The 16,385-nt window shown below is 33.8% G+C and overlaps 1 protein-coding gene across 2 annotated transcripts in view; it reads right to left on the bottom strand.

Moving 5' to 3' along the window:
* Positions 1-21: 21 nt before the first annotated feature.
* Positions 22-16,385, bottom strand: part of CLINT1 (clathrin interactor 1) — a 57,786-nt gene continuing 41,422 nt past the window's right edge. The window contains exons 8-12 of one of the 2 annotated variants that reach the window (XM_021076893.2): positions 14,319-14,388; positions 7,856-7,930; positions 4,238-4,530; positions 2,982-3,186; positions 22-1,748 (exon numbers count right to left, since the gene is read on the bottom strand). In XM_021076893.2, the coding sequence (XP_020932552.1) occupies positions 1,402-1,748; positions 2,982-3,186; positions 4,238-4,530; positions 7,856-7,930; positions 14,319-14,388 (990 nt within the window). In that variant the 3' untranslated portion in view covers positions 22-1,401. The remainder of the gene's footprint in view (positions 1,749-2,981; positions 3,187-4,237; positions 4,531-7,855; positions 7,931-14,318; positions 14,389-16,385) is intronic. The other variant, XM_021076894.2, reaches the window with a different exon arrangement.

Below are 16,385 nucleotides of genomic sequence, written 5' to 3'. Positions count from 1 at the left end.
GAAAGAAAAAGCAGTTCAACATTGATTTTAATGAACATTTTAATGTTACGTATAACAGAACTTTATGAATACAATGGAAACAAAGTTTTATCAATTTAATAAAAAAAAATCAACACAAAGTAGGGGAGGTAATAATTTGATACCTATATTATAGTATTTATTTTAAAAAATATTCCCAGCTTGAGGTTGAAACAATTAATTTTGCATTCCAAACTCTAGAATCATGATTTTCATGTGAGCTTAATGCAGAATTACAGCAGGAAAACAAAAATATTTTAATTAATTTCCTTTATTTTCCATTAAATCAATAAAATCTTTGACTGCCACAGGTCTCCTTTAATAATATATATTTAACCCCTCTCTATTGGAACCATATTGCTAATGCCATATTATATACACTCAAAACCAAAACAAAAACTGTATAAAATCTAAAAGCCAACATCGTTGAGTTCTAACATTTATATTTAACTTAAGGTTCTGATGGATGTTTACCTTTTCAATTTTTTTTAAAAGACACCAAACAAAAGAAAAATAAATATTTTTCACTTTCGAATGTTCCTGTTACATGGTGGCTACAGGAATAAACACGGAAGGAAGCCTTGCCAAGTTAATCAGTGCAAAGTGTAAATGATGACTGCTAAAAACAAAAATACTGGAGGTTTTTTCTTTTAAAGGAAACCATACAGCAGTCTTGAGAAAAAAAATCTTTCCTAGTTCTGCAAAGAATAATTATAGCAGAAGATATGGGAAAAGTCCCATAGCTGTCACCAATTGCTTAAAGAGGTTCTGTTACAATAAAAATTTGGATAGATAGTATAATAGCAGTGTTGCTGGAACATTAGCAAAAGTATATACATTCCAGTTACCTTTGATTTAGCCATAATCACATATGTATGCCTTTTTTTGGACAAAAATATATATTTTTATAAAAAACTGATCATCCAACTTTAATGATTTCATATATGGACTCAAAAGTGGTAGTAAAAGGAACAGACCCAATTGTGACAAGGCGATTCAGGGACAGAAAAATCAAGTTCCTCAGGAAAAGAAAAACGTATAAAATTAGAGATTCCAACACATTTATTCAGCCCTCTTCTAGTCTTTCCACAAATTATGATATTAAAATGGGCTCTTCAATTTATAAAGGCTTTCAATGATCTTACCACCCCATTTGTGATCTAGTCTCACTGGGAAAAATGATTCTGACTGCCTCATCTGAAGTGCCCTTGCCTGGCCATCTGAAATACTAGATACTTTGCTTTTATAAAACCGCCTTTTTGGTTCTTAATACAGGCTTATTTTAATTGACAAAAGAAAGGGGAGTTGATTAGCATTTTCCATCCCAACATCACCTATCCACACCACTAAAATCCTTCATTCAATCTGCTCCTTTACAATCTCTCATTTGCTAAAGTTGGCGAAATTTGCAAAGGCATCTTGTTTGGGTTGTGCAGTTCCAGAAGTCATGGCTAAGTTGGGCATGCCCATTCCCACTGTGCCTGTCAGGCCCATCCCAGCAGCTGACATCCCTATGTTCATGTTCATGCCCATCATGCTCTGGTTCATCATCGGACTATTTCCAAGAGGGGCCATTCCCATGGTGCCAGTCATTACAGTGGGCATGCTCATAGGCATGGGTCCCCCCATCAAAGGGTTAGTTTGGGGCCGGACAGGAAGCATGTTTGATGGAGAATTGAGGTTTACAGCTCCAAAACTTTGGGTCATCACATTCATAGGCTGTTGCATATCTACCAGAAGAAAAGAGGAGACAAAAGAACTTTACCACACTGAATTCTTAGATCCATAGAGCAGGAAATAATATAATCCTCCTAATCATCAATACTTGTAAATGCCAACAGAATTACTTTATAGTGAGTTTATAAAAGAAGGCAACTAAGTTGTATTGTTTACGCTTGAGAAATATTCAGTGGCTGTTAGCTCTGGTTTCCTAAAGATGTGGAAACAGTAGACCAGGGGAAAACATCGGGCACTTTAAAAATCATTCTTGTAGAATCTATTATTGAATCTGACTTAACAAACTGTCAAGAGCTACTGTGTATCAAAAACCTTAAAAAGTTTATATCCTTTGACTTACTCTATTTTTAGAACATTATATTAAGGAAGAAAATCACATGTATAAAGATTTATACAAAGCCATGAAGTTATTTATAATAGCAAAAGGCTGGAAACAATTGAAATAACCAACAAGAGAGGAACTGTACACTGATATGATGGATAATTATAAAGATCTCAAAATTGCATTTTCTTAAAGAATATTTTACACAGGGAAAACAATGCTGAATGAGAACTGCAAGAAACAAAATATATACTGAATGAACTCAGTATTAAAAATGTGTTTAGAGAAGACAAAAAAAATGAATGGTGATTACCCCTGGATTATAGAATTCAGATGAATTTTTTGTTTCTGGGACATATTTACCTGTATTAAAAAATTTTTCTACAACAAAACTTTTTGTCTTTTTAAGGCCACACCTGTGGCATATGAAAGTTCCCAGGCTAGGGGTCAAATTGGAGCTGTAGCTACTGGCCTATGCCACAGCCACAGCCACAGCGGATCTGGGCCATGTCTGCGATCCACACCACAGTTCACAACGCTGGATCCTTAACCCACTGAGCAGGGCCAGGGATCGAACCCGTGCCCTCATGGTTAATAGTTGGGTTTTTACCATTGAGCCACAGAGAACTCCTACCATAAATGTTTTTATTTGAGTCATCAGGCTCCCCAAACTTAGCACAGTACAATAAATATTATCATGCCAAGAGTAACATACAAAGCAATTCACTGTGCCAGCAAGGATATCAGGTATTATGTAAAAAAAAAAAATCTTAAGTGAACACCCCGTCACCTTCAATACAGTTTGTGCTATGTATTTTATTTCATAGCTTGAAGCAGACCTGCATAAGAGTAAAGGATTACAAGTACACACACAAAAAAATGGGGTATCTTAATGGTAACTTACTCTGTTGCTGAATCATTGTATTGAGTGATGGCTGCTGGGGTTTGGAAGGCTGCATACCAGGTAGTAAGTTGTCTAGGCTGATGTTTACACTGGGATCAGACCAAGTAGAGGGCAGGGTTTTGCTGACTGATTTCTGGACCATATCTGTATTCTGATTATAGAGAGGATTAGGCTTCTGCAGCACTGTGCTAACATTTTGCAAAGGCTGGAAAATAGAAAAATGCTCTAAAAGTTAAAGCACCTGCTCTATTAAGATTATCAGATGGCACTTTAGTCACACAGTAACTCCAAAACATATACCAGACTTGGTAATAAACTCCTGAAGCCAAAAAGAACTGTAAATGTTCTATGCTAAGATCTTCATTATCATTATGCACAGAACCACCGTGTGTGACAAGGACAAAAAAAGGGAAAGAAACAGAAGAGGAATAATAAAAAATGTACCAATGTGAAGAATCACAACACAGTTACATAAAGAATAAACAGGCTTGGGCTTGTTCAGTTCAATTTAATGGTATTTGTGTGGTTTTCATGTCCTTTTTCTTAACGTTAGGTCTAATATCTGTTATACAGGTCAGTCACCTTTCTGAGTCTTTCTTCCTTTATCCTAATACCCAAAAGAGGAGAATCTACACATTAAAATGAATAATTAGTACCATAAACAAATATCCTGAGTAGCCTGAGTCAAAAACAAAAGTAAATAGCACAACTCAGGCACATATATTCTAACCCTGCACTAATTTGAAATCCTAAACTAGTATTAGGTAATTTTAGATTTAATTATAAAAAGGGTGACACAGAAAGTTCCTATTAAGTTGTTTATGAAAATGTGAGTTGAAAGATAAGCCTATATAAACATTATATAAGGTAGAGCAGACCCAGAATAGTGAAAAACATTTCATTATTTTAAAGAATAATTTTCTGTATTAGCAATGTATCTCTGTTCCTTCTTAAAAACAATTTTAAACTATTAAATACCAATTTACTTATTAATTCAGTAAATTTTTAGCATATACCTTGTCTGTGCAAGGCATCACACTTAACTTTTGCAAAGACTGCAAGATGGGTGAGAAGGCCTTGCCCTGGAGAACCCAAATGACTAAACCAGGGCAAAGGGCATAAGGTAAATGCAATGTGCAAAAGTAATCTATGCATCACTTGTTCATTTTTCTGTTTTATGCTAATCAGCCATTATATTAGTTAGAGCACTTCAAAGATTATGAATCACAATTTCCAAAGGAGGCAGGCCAACTTACCTGTGATCTTGACATGGGCAAACCCAGCCCTACAGTATTAGTGCTCATCATAGAGAAATTCATACTCTGGGAAGATGTCATGGTTGCCTGGGATGAGCCCATAAGATCAAATAGTTCTGAAGAATTTGAGGAACCTGGAGGTGGGCCTAGAGCTGGTTGTGAGCCACTGACAAGTTCTACAACTGGCTGTGAGGCACTGCCAAAGAGCTCGCCACTGGCAGCAACAGGGCCTGATGGGGCTTGGTTGAAGGCACTCCAGTCACCAAAGTCTCCGTTCCCACTTGTTGGTGTTACTAAGAAAAACAATTTTAAGTGTAAGAAAGTTTCTGAAATGCACAAAACAAATACGACAATCTACCAACTGAAACAAATTAGAGCTGATCTGCGTCCATCCAGATTAACATCTGCAGGTACCGTCTCCATCTGGACGTTATTCTTTTATGAATATTCCACAAATGCTAACAAGGTGGCAAAAGAAAAAAAACTTCCACATGTAAAGTAAAATTCATCTTTTGGCATTGGCAGGTCTGAGGTAACACATTAAAAATTACAATTAAAACTTCCCTTCAACCTAATGTTGCATATCAAATATGTTTCTACCTAACAAATATGAACTAGCTTGAGACCCCTCCCCCAAAAAACAAGAAGAAAACTCTAAACTGGTTAAATTTTTTGCTGTGAGATCCAGAACCCTCATGCAAAAAATAACTCAGTAAAATCAGAGAATTCAATCCCTTCTTTTCATTCGTTATTTGGAAAACTTCAAAGAGGAATCAAACTACGATTTATACTAACGCAAGTAAATAAAACCCCAAATTCATTAAAAAAAAAACCTCAATAAAATTAAGAATAATAGGATTAGTAAATTTCTGTAAGAAGTTCTCACCCATTTAGCCACGCTTCCATTGACAACACAAGGGCTGCAGACAGCCATGATATGTAACCTTAGTATATTGCTTGCTTCAAATGAGACTGTTCAATCTAAGTAAAAAGTCTTAAGAGGGGAACACATGCTAGTATTTTAAGAAAGAAACAAAATATTTTATAATTACTTCAGTGTAATTATAACAAGTTTGAGAATTAATACATTTAATAATATAAAAATTGATAAAGGTTAATAGACTGAAGTATTTAAGAAAATGGATATTGTATCTTAATGGCTGTGTGTAACCCTTAACCTTTCCTGTGACCTACTTTAAAAAGCTAAGTTGTGAAGATTAAATAACTTAATATACTGTAAGTGCCATTTAAGGTTTGTTATTTATTGTTCCTCTGGATTAACTGTGAAAAGACAGGGGAGAGCCAAACCATCACATTTTCTTTCCTTTAAGTATGCCATATAAAAGTGTAAGTCAAGCTTCTTAAATTCTGCATAAATAATAACTATTTGGAATAAAATAAATAGGAAGGCTAGTGACATTAAATTTTTTTTTAAAACTAGGCTATACTAAGTAAGTAAACCTTTTTAAAGGACAAATAGATAAATATGAATTAATAGTAGTTGAGAAAAAGCAAAGAGGAAGAAAGAACTACATATAAAGTGTCATCTGAAAGTGAACAGTATGTATTTCTAAATTAACACCATTTCTTTGTACTCCATGTTCTCTTACAACTTGGAAATGCATTTGGTCTAGCCTAAAAGGTAAACCACTGTAAAATTCATTATGCTAAATATCAAAAGAGAATAATAACATTAGGTCTTTAAAATTATATTCTTCTATTAACCATATCATAATGTAAGCACCCTCAAAGGAGAAAATAATTCACTTAGAAACCCCAAGCTCTACCAATAACTTAATGTAAGAACTGGGCTAATATTCGTTACCTCAGGATTTTGCTAAAACATATCTTTGATCTTTACAAAAAAGAGTGAATTAAAGAGTTCAATTAGTTCTCTATATTAAACAATTTAAACTAATTTAAGGAAGACTGCTGGATAAAGGTAAACTTCATGCTGGTTTTCTATTTGCTTGATCTATAAAAGAGACTAAGAATGGAAACTGGGGCAAAAAGTGTTGCCCCATCTGCAAACTTTATCTAAGATGATTAATCACGTGGGGAAGAGATTTCTAGTGAGGCATATATTGTTCAGAAATGATTAATCATTGTTGCAACAGTTTCAGCCCCATGCGTAATGGTGATAGGTTATATTAATCACATGCATATAGATGAAGCGATGTATCACTTAGCAACATTAACATATTTGAATTATTTGCATACAGGCAACTTTATACACATAAAAACTTTGAGAATTACACAGGCTGTAAAATTAGGGCAATATTTATTTTCTACTTAGATTTGCCTGAAGTAAGGTATTAACCCTTAGAAGGCATAACCATATTGCTAAAATGAAGTAGTTCATCACTACACAATTCTGGTTTCTAGGAGATACTTTGAATTTACACAAGTTGTCCAAGTTACCCAAATTACATTAAAACCTATGCATCTCCCTTCCTAAAACCTCACAAACCTAGATAGTACTAAATGTAAATTTTAATCCAATAATGGGGATAGGTAATTCTACTTGAAATAAGACTAATTCATTTCAATTATATCTTTCCTCCTTCCCTTACCTCATGTTTATGATCTTCATAGTTAAACTTTTTATATTTTATCTCAAACTTCAGAATGACCACACTTTATATTAAAAGACACTTAATAATGAACTTAGACCCTACTCTACATACTTCTGTAGGCATTACTTTATCCGTATGAAGAACTATGACTACTCTATATGAAGAACAAGTAGCATTATTCCCAATTTTAGAAAGGTGGAGGCTCAGAGGCTTTCAGAAAGTTAAATGGCAACCATAGTATATGGCAATGGGGTTAAGATAAAAATATTAATAAAGTAAGGGAAAGATACAGCCCTTCACACCAATCCTTTATGTTTAAGCCTATATTCTACTTAGATGGAAGCTTTTCCCCCTTTTTAATTTTTTTTAAAAAAAATGAGGGTATAATTGACATATGACATTATATTAGTTTCAAGTAGACAACATAATGAGTCAATTTTCACAAATTTTACAAATATTGTGATCACAACAAATCTAGGGTATTTTTAAATTTCTAATTTAACATGGAATGAGGAAGGTTTTTTGTTTTTTTTTTGCCTGAGTTTCAACTGCTCACTATTTAAGCTATGTCAAAGTGAAGCTCAGTTTTTCATAGAAATTCTCTTAAGATATCCAAGTTACAAAGAAATGGATTTTAGTAAGATAATCTCCCCAGTTCCAATGTCCTTGAATTTCATTCATGAAAATCATATCATAAGCTAAACATAACCCATAATATTCTAGATGCCCGAGTGAGATTTATACTTCTTCACAATCCCTACCCATTTACTCACCCCTCCCTCTCAAAAACTAAACAAGAGTTACCTGTGAGTGAGCACAGTTTTATTTAGGTATACTGAGTAGTTTACAACCAACTAATTCATTTGGAAAATTTAAAGATACTGGCCAAATAAAGTACTTTTGTGAATAAGTTCTCTGGGAATTAGGAATTATAAATACTCCAAATAGAAAAATGACAAAAAGAAGCTGATTGAGCAGGGGGTGGGGGGAAAAGAGTTGTTATTTTCACTGCCCCTAGATTTCTGGCCAAATTGTATCATACCTTGGGAAGGGAAATTGCCTGATGCAGCAGCTGAACCAAAGTCAGCAAATCCTCCAAATAAATCAGCTGATCCTCCTAGAAATTAAGTTTGAGGAAAAAGTTAAACTGTTAGAACCATGCAGAAATTCCTGCCAAAAATTTTTAACCTGAATCCAACCACGAGGAATGTAATCAAACAAATACAAATTGAGGGACATTCTCAAGACTCTTCAGAAAAAGTCATCATAAAACACAAAAGAGTAGGACTATTTCAGATTAAAGAAGCCTAAAGAAAAATGAGAAGTAAATGAAAAGTGTTATCTCTGACTGGACTCTGGATATTTAAAAAAGTGCTATCCTGAAATAACATAATTGAGACACAAGGGAAATGTGAATATGGTCTGTATATTATACAATACTGTCTTTATGTTAAATTTCCTAAGTATGATAATGATATTGTGATTATAAGGGAGAATGTTCTTGTTGTAAGGAAATACACACTGAAGTATTTTAGGGGCAAAATGTCATGATGTTTGCAATTCTCAAATGTACAAAATAAATCAATGAAGAACTAGAGAAAAAAAGGTGGCAAATTTTCTGGAGTTTGAAATTTATTAAAAAAAGAAAACAAAAAAACCTTGAGGTTGTTCTGCATAAAAAGCAGTTTTAATAGCTACAGGAAGAATGCAATGATTTAGTTGGACTTTTCTCCCCTATTGTTTACATGCAAATACTTGCATTTTTAATACTTAAAAAAAATAGTAGCTTTTTGCTACTTCCAGACTGGTATTTTTAAAGGGGTGAGATTCAAATTATAAGGCTGTAGATTAATCTGTGTGCATTAATATCACATTTCTCATACAAATTTTCATTTGTAAACACTACATGAATATCTGCTTTTATCTACAATTTGAACAGTCACATTATGTTAAATTTTATATTCCACTTCTGCCCAATTCAGTTATCAGTGAAAGAGCAATAGCCAAAGGATCTAAAACCTTAAATAGTTGTCTTTATTTTTGTTTGTCCTTAAAGATTTCACCTCTTGAGAGTCACAACCTTAGAAATTTAGAACGGCAGTTCAATTATAGTGCTTTTAGTGTTATGTGAACATTATATAGGTTACATCACAGCTGCTTAGCCTGCAGTGCTTAGAAACTAGCCAGGTGGGACTGGAACATCTGGGCTGCACTCAAACACCACCAGGGACAGCTTCCAACATCTGGTGCCATTTCTGAATTGTCTTATCGCTGCAAGACATTCTGCCCCATCTGCTACACTCAACTGGGTTAATTAAACTAGAACCATCTCCCCTTCTTAATAAACGGCCAGCAGTAATAAAAGGAACAAATCAGTTTCAGATACATGTATACTTGGTATTTCTTTTTAAGGCATATTTACTGTAGGCTATCAGGCATAACGAATTCCTCATTCCTTCCCCTTACTACAGATGCACATATTCACATATCGCCTCACTTACCATGAACTAACTTCCACCAAGGCCAAGGTTCTCTACTCCTACCAACAACTACAGCTCATAGGTCTACTCTCGCTTCATCCAAAGGAAAATATCACAGTGATTTGTTTCTCTCTTTTTTAAAGATACATACATCATGATAAATGTGACAAGGCATATAAAACATCAATGAGCTACATTTTTAAACTATATAAAAAAAGCGCATGTATTAATAAAACCTAGTGTAGTTCCTGCTTAATATTCCTAAGTTTGTCTTCTGCAATATTCCTTCATGTTAAAAATACTGATTGAAGTATTCTGTTAGGTAAGGGAATGATAGTTAATATTTTATTATAACATTCAGGGATTTGAAAATTGGGGATTATTTTCATTTTATTCATCCAAGGAGTGCATAAATATCATCATGTAGTTTATTATGCCAAACAAGTTACAGATTTTCAAATCTTATATACAGTCTGGGCTACAAAGAAAATACATGCTGTGGAGAAAAGCGCTGAATACTGTGAAACACATCTTCAAAGTGAGTGACGTATTTTTATCATATCCCAAATATGATATTTCAAATAATTATCTATTTTAGTTATCCTATTGCTCTACCTTCTAACACCTAAATTCAAATTATGCTATGTCCATAACTTGTCTATAGTAAATACTCTTCTCTCCATCTGTGCTGCAGGGAGTTTAATTTCAAACATAACTAGTTTAAAAATACTGGAAGTGGAGTTCCCCTGTGGTTCAGTGGGTTGAGGAGCCACCAATGTCACTGTAGCAGCTTGAGTCGCTGCTATGGCGATGGGTTCAATCCTTGACCCAGGAACATGCCACAAATGCAGCCAAGGTGGGCGGCGGGGGTGTTAATGCATGTCTAAAAAGATTTGCACACAAATGTTCTTAGCAGCTTTATTCTTAGTGGTCCAAATTGGAAACACCTTAGTTATCCACAAACCGTAATACAATGGTTTACTACTCGGCAGTAAAAAGGAACACATTTCTGATATACACAACAACATGAATGAATCTCAAAAAAAAAAAAAATACTGGAAGTCAAAAAGTGGAAACATACACATAAGTACTGTACAAAAAGAAGCTACCTTTCATTAAAAAGGACTTCTCCATCTTTTGGTGTGCCATAGATTATGCTTCTACTTATGTTTTATACGGTGTGATCTTCAACCTTGGAAGCCAGCTCAGAAATTAAAAATCTCTTTATTTCATTTAGGCAAAGTTTCTTCCTCTTAGGAGGGACTAGCCACACCTATATACATGATGTTATTCATATCAGTGTCTTAAATTTAACAAATTTTCTACACTTAAGCATTTTTCCATATAACTTCTAAGGGAATTTAATTAAAGAGTCTACCAAAAAACTGCTGCATGTGGAAGACTGCTAAATTTCACAACAAGAGTTATCCTTCAAGATTCCCACATGAGAGCTGTCATTATAAATGAACTATTTCCATCTGCCTTTTCAGGGCAGCAAGGAGGTTATTTACAATCACCAGCTGGGAACATGTATTATCCACGGCAATACTGTGAACAGGGAAAATACAGCTGAACTACACAGTACTTTAACAAACGGAAATTCTCTTCAACAAAGAATTTAATCTAGATTACATTATGAAAAACTGTTGCATGAAGAATTCTAAAAAAAAAAAAAAAAATTTAAATGACAAAATGCAAAAAAACCTGTAAATAGATGACAAAGAAGTAATATAAATGTTTTTTAAAAATCAGCAAGGCTAAACAGCCCCTCCCTGCACTACCCCCCCAAAAGGACAAAGGACATGAACAGACAAGTTACAACTGGCATATAAAAAAAAAGCATGAAAAGTATTCACACTCAGTCACCAAGCATGTGCAAAATAAAATGAAATACTATTTTCTCTTTACCAAAATGGAAGGTTTTGAAAGTTGCTATTCACTACTATTGTTAGAGAGAAGTTTAGGAACAAAACTTGATGTCCAAAACATAAGAGGCCGACTAGTCAAGTAAATTACAGCATATTTACACAATGGTTAAGATTATAAAGCAATTAAAAGGTGTGAAAAATACCAACTATCACAAGGAAATGGCAATGAAATTTTTAGGTGAAAAAGAGTTTACAAAAAAATATAATAATTATAAAATCCTTATCTAAAAGTCTGAAAAAGATGCGCAACATAATAAATACTTAAGTAAGTATACTGACTGATTATAAAGAACACGTAAAAAAAGATGCTTCACCAACTTTATTAATACTTAACTTTATGCATCTAAGTTACAGTGCATCACTTTTTCCCATAAAATTAGTAAATTTGGCTTAAACTAGAGACAAATCCCATTAAAATTCTGATCTATAAGTTGGTTTGTAACAACCAATAACTCAAGGTGGTTCATAATACATGTAAATATCTCAACTACCTTTAGTGGTTACTGGGTACAGGACAACAAGTTCAAATACAAGTGTAATGAACATCCTGGATTTGATATGCTTTAATTTAAAAAAAAATTCTGAAGTTAAAAAAATTCAAAACACACTGCAAGTCTTTATGATTTTGTATTTTCTCCTCAACCTCTTTCTTTGTAGTAGTATCTTAATCAAGATCTAAACTCCTTAATTACAAAAGGGACAAAGGAGACAAGGTGTAAACTTTTAAGATATACTAAAAATGAAATAGAATGGGTTTTGGCATTGAAATTTTAACTGCCTTATTTTCTAAATACTTCAAATTATTATTTATTTTTAAAAATGTTTACTTAGAAACATACTATATGTAAAAGTCACCAAAATATCACCTGTATACAGATTTTAAAAGAATATCACCAGAGTGGGACATTTATCAAGACAGTCTCAAGTAAATCTTGATGACTGTGTTTCACCTGTGTTTTTTTTTTAAACTTAGTTGACACTCTACAATGATTTTACCACATATACTTCTGAATATGCTAATAAGAAGGATGTAACAACATATAAAAAAAGAAAATAAGAGCATTTTCTCCAAGGAGACATTTATCTGGTGAGTGATACAAAAGTCCTATCTGCTTAGGTTTACAGTTCATGCCCACATTACTTGCCTGATGGCGCTATTATAAACATAGGCACATCTGGTAAACGACACCCAGATGGCATACCAAATAGCAAAGTTAATATGGTAGATTCATAGACTATCTCACACGTAGGTGTACTAAAGATTTAATATCGAATTTTTTTCCCACTTCTGAATTCAATTTAAAATATATTGCTAAAATATTTAAATAGAGATTCAGGGTAAAGAAATGTTACTTATTAGAGGGAGTTCTACACAAACTGGTTAAATGAACTGTTTCAAATAGGAGAGGACTTTAAAAAATAATTATGATGTCAACCCACATTTGGTTGGTTTTTAGAAAATATTAAGATAAAAAAATTAAGGCAAGAAATCTTCCAGATTTCATTCAGACTTTGTCTCAATTACTGTATTAATATTAATTGCTACTTCTATTTAATTAGTCAATCTACTGTTTGTACTAGAGAAGAAAACCACTCAAAGGTTTCTTGCCAAGCAAAGGAAGCAAGTTGGTATTTAATAATTCTCTCTGTTCAAAGCAATCTTAGCAACACCAAGGAAAAAAGTTAGATTCACTCATCTACCCTTCCTAGTTAATTCTTCTCTGATTGCTCCATTAAAACTTTCCACAGATGCATGAAAGGGGCTCTTTAATATTTCATGCCACGAAGTCCAAAATAGTTGATACTCTGTGACACTAAGACTGTATTATATGACTACATGCTAACTACCAGTTAATACTACACTTAAAATCCTCAACATACAAAAAGACAGCACATAAATTTTTAAACAACTAATGTAGTTGCTTGTAACCTTGGGCATGACAGTTCAATAGTTTAAAGAATAATTTTAGGAACAGTTACAGTTACAGAGAAAAGGGAGTGGGAATTGAAGATCTCAGAAACTGAGTTGAACCATATGCCCTACTAATTTCACACCCAGTGAAATTAATTTTATGATAGCAGGCAGGAAAAAGGAGAAAATAATAGAAGACTTTAATTACATGTATTAAACTATCAATAAGTAATTTCATCATAAACATCCACTTAAACATTAATGTAAATTTTAAAACAATTTAGTTTTGAAAAATCATTATCCACAACTAGAAACAATAGATTTACTCTGACATTATTTAAACGCCAATCTCGCCATTTACATTTTAAGGTGAAATAAACTTTAAACAAAGTTTGGGAAAGACTGTCTTTAGATTCAAGTTGTATTTCTTAAGCTGTTTTGACTCACAGTACAGTTTATTAGGACTCCATAATCACCAAATGCAATCTAAGATTATCAATTTTCTTAAAAACAATTTATAGGGAATTAATAAAATCCAGTACACATTAGAAATCAAGCAAAGAAATCACTAATTCTCTCTGTGAGAAAATCTTGGTGAAATCTTTTGCTGCAGCCCTCTTAAAATACATCAGGTATGCAGTTACACTTTGACAGAATGCCTCTCTCCTCGGAAGCACCCCGCATGTTGTAACTATTTGCCACTCTTTGATTAATGATTACTTCCTCCACTTGACCTTCCCATGAGGGCAAGAACAGTTTTACTAAATAAACCATCATATCTCAAGCACCTAGGCCAGTGTCTGCTTCAACAAATGTTTACTGAATAAATGAATGAAAAGTTTAAGTCAACTCTAGGTCTGGCTAACTTGAGAGCCAGAATTAAGATTTATGGAAAGACAGTGAAATGAGCAGAGCAGTAAGTAACCTAAATACCCAGTGCTAAAGAAATTTAGAGGGTGGGGATTACTGAATTACCAAATCTTAAGCACTCGCCTTACTTACTTTAGGATATTAAATGCTTCTTCCCAAATAATGCTCAAGGCTCATTAATTTCACATTAAAAATAAATTTAACACAAAAAATTAAAAAAAAAAATTTTTTTGCATTCCATCTTTTATTTGCCATTTTACAAAATTACTCTGAAACTAAGGTTACTAAAACAAAAAAGCCAATGTGGAAGCTTACCTGTTGACTGGCTAGTACCATCAAACAGATCGACAAGGTCACCAGATGACTTGCTGCTAGGCACTGAAGTCTGAAAACACACACAGAACTAATAGGCTTAGAAAACAAATTTCTACTGGTTTTTTTTGTTGTTGTTTAAATTTACTCATCTCTAATTTCTAACTTAGTCACAAATACCTATAATTATCTTAATAAAGGAGGACTGCCTTTTCTGAAAAAAGAGAAGTGACCTTGAATCCTTATAGAAAGACAGTATTTTTAAGTAATTGTATTCCTAGAACTGTAAAAGTCCCTAACATACACACTCCTCTTTTCCCGAAGTCATTTCTTGTCCAAAATCAGATGAAATTAAGCATGTCCATTCTTCCTGGGTTACCCTCTCATCTCTCTTTTCTTACTGAATTTCACTATGAAAAAACATACCTTCCAGATCCCAGTCAAATCTTAACACAGAATCACTTCAGAAGTATTAAAATAAGTATTAAAATACATATATATATGCCCATCTCCATCGCCCACATACTGAATCATCACTGACCAGGGTGGGATTTTGGCCTGGACCAACTTACAAAGCTCCCTTGATAATTGCAATGTATAAGGCAAAGTCTGAGATCTACTGGATTGGAGGCCAAGATCTTATCCAGCTCTAAAACTCTATGATTCTGTGAACTTTAGCAACACTTACTGTTTGTATACCACATGTGTCAGAATAATTCTACATTGTTTGATATGCCTTGACATCAGCTGCCAAACTAAATTGTGGGGCTGGAGTTGTAATATGATTTTCTTCTTCTCCACAGTCCTAAGCACCCTGGTGCATAGGTCCTACATATGTTCAATACATACACACTAAGTTAGAACAGAAGTGCTGGGCAATAGGGAAACCCTGTAAACTCCAAGGCATATTAATTTGAGTTCTGAAGATTAAAATAGTGTATATTTTGGTTCAAAAAGGCTTGGAGATTGAAAGAGATCTGAAGCAGCTTAGTAACTTTTTAAGAACTTCAGTTTGAGAATTTTTTGGTAACAAAAACAAAATCAAAAAGCTTAAAATACCAATATAAAATATTTATGTCAGTGACATATGTTGAGGCTGTACTACAAACTGATATTTAAAATCCTTTAAGATAAAATCCTTTAAGATGCTCAGTTTAGGAGTTCTCTTGTGGTACATTGGGTTAAGGATCCAGCGTTATCACTGCAGCAGATCCTGTGACATGGGTTTGATCCCTGGCCTGGGAACTTCCACATGCCAACCCATGCCCACCCCCCCCCCTCAAAGGAACAAGAAACAACTCAGTTTGTTTTTAAAAATTATGCAGTTTGGATGACTTTCCTCATGCAACCTTAAATGAATTCTCCCTCTAACAGCCATTATATATGTGGATTTTAATTATGACTATCTATCAGATCATACAGTTATCAGTAAGCTTACTGCATCCATGGCAGGGGAAAGCTAAGACTACAAGGAAATAACAGAGTCATTTCCCCTCCTTAACCTTAACTAAAGTTGAGTTATTTTAAGGTTTTCATCAAAACTAAAAAGAGCACAATATGGGTGAAATTATACCCCAGAAGATATTCGGCAAAAGTTGACACAGTTCTTACCACTAAGCAGGACTAGCTTTATTTTTAGAGTCACCTACAATTTACAGGATACACTAGAAAAATATTTTCCCTAGCTTCCAACTATATTTGATGTGAAAATACAAGTTGGATGAACACTAGTGAGGGAAAAGCGATAAAGCAACTGTTCAGCCTTTCAGGGCAAATCTCCCTCTTTGGCAGATTTCTGTCCAAAAGACTTGCTTGCAGCTAGTTATTTATTAGATTTCATTTTTGTGGTGAATAAGAAAATGAATGAAGAAGGCACAAAAAGCAGTGCTGCTACTGATCAATAGTGACCAAGGGACAAATGAGCCTCCTTTCATAGGCACCATCTCTATATTAAACAAGGCCATTTTCCCTAAATATCTGGAGGAAATATCTCTTTTCTCCTCTTCTATCGCTTCTTAAAACTTCCAAACACTCCCATGTTTTTTCCTTTATGAATCTTGCGCTTGGTAC

The sequence above is a fragment of the Sus scrofa genome, chromosome 16 (genome assembly GCF_054392235.1).
Source record: "Sus scrofa isolate SSC_HxYL_T2T_F1_AM1 chromosome 16, Sscrofa_HxYL_maternal_Yorkshire_Landrace_v2.0, whole genome shotgun sequence".
In the NCBI taxonomy this organism is placed as follows: Eukaryota; Metazoa; Chordata; class Mammalia; order Artiodactyla; family Suidae; genus Sus; species Sus scrofa.
This window is presented reverse-complemented; position numbering and strand designations above follow the sequence as displayed.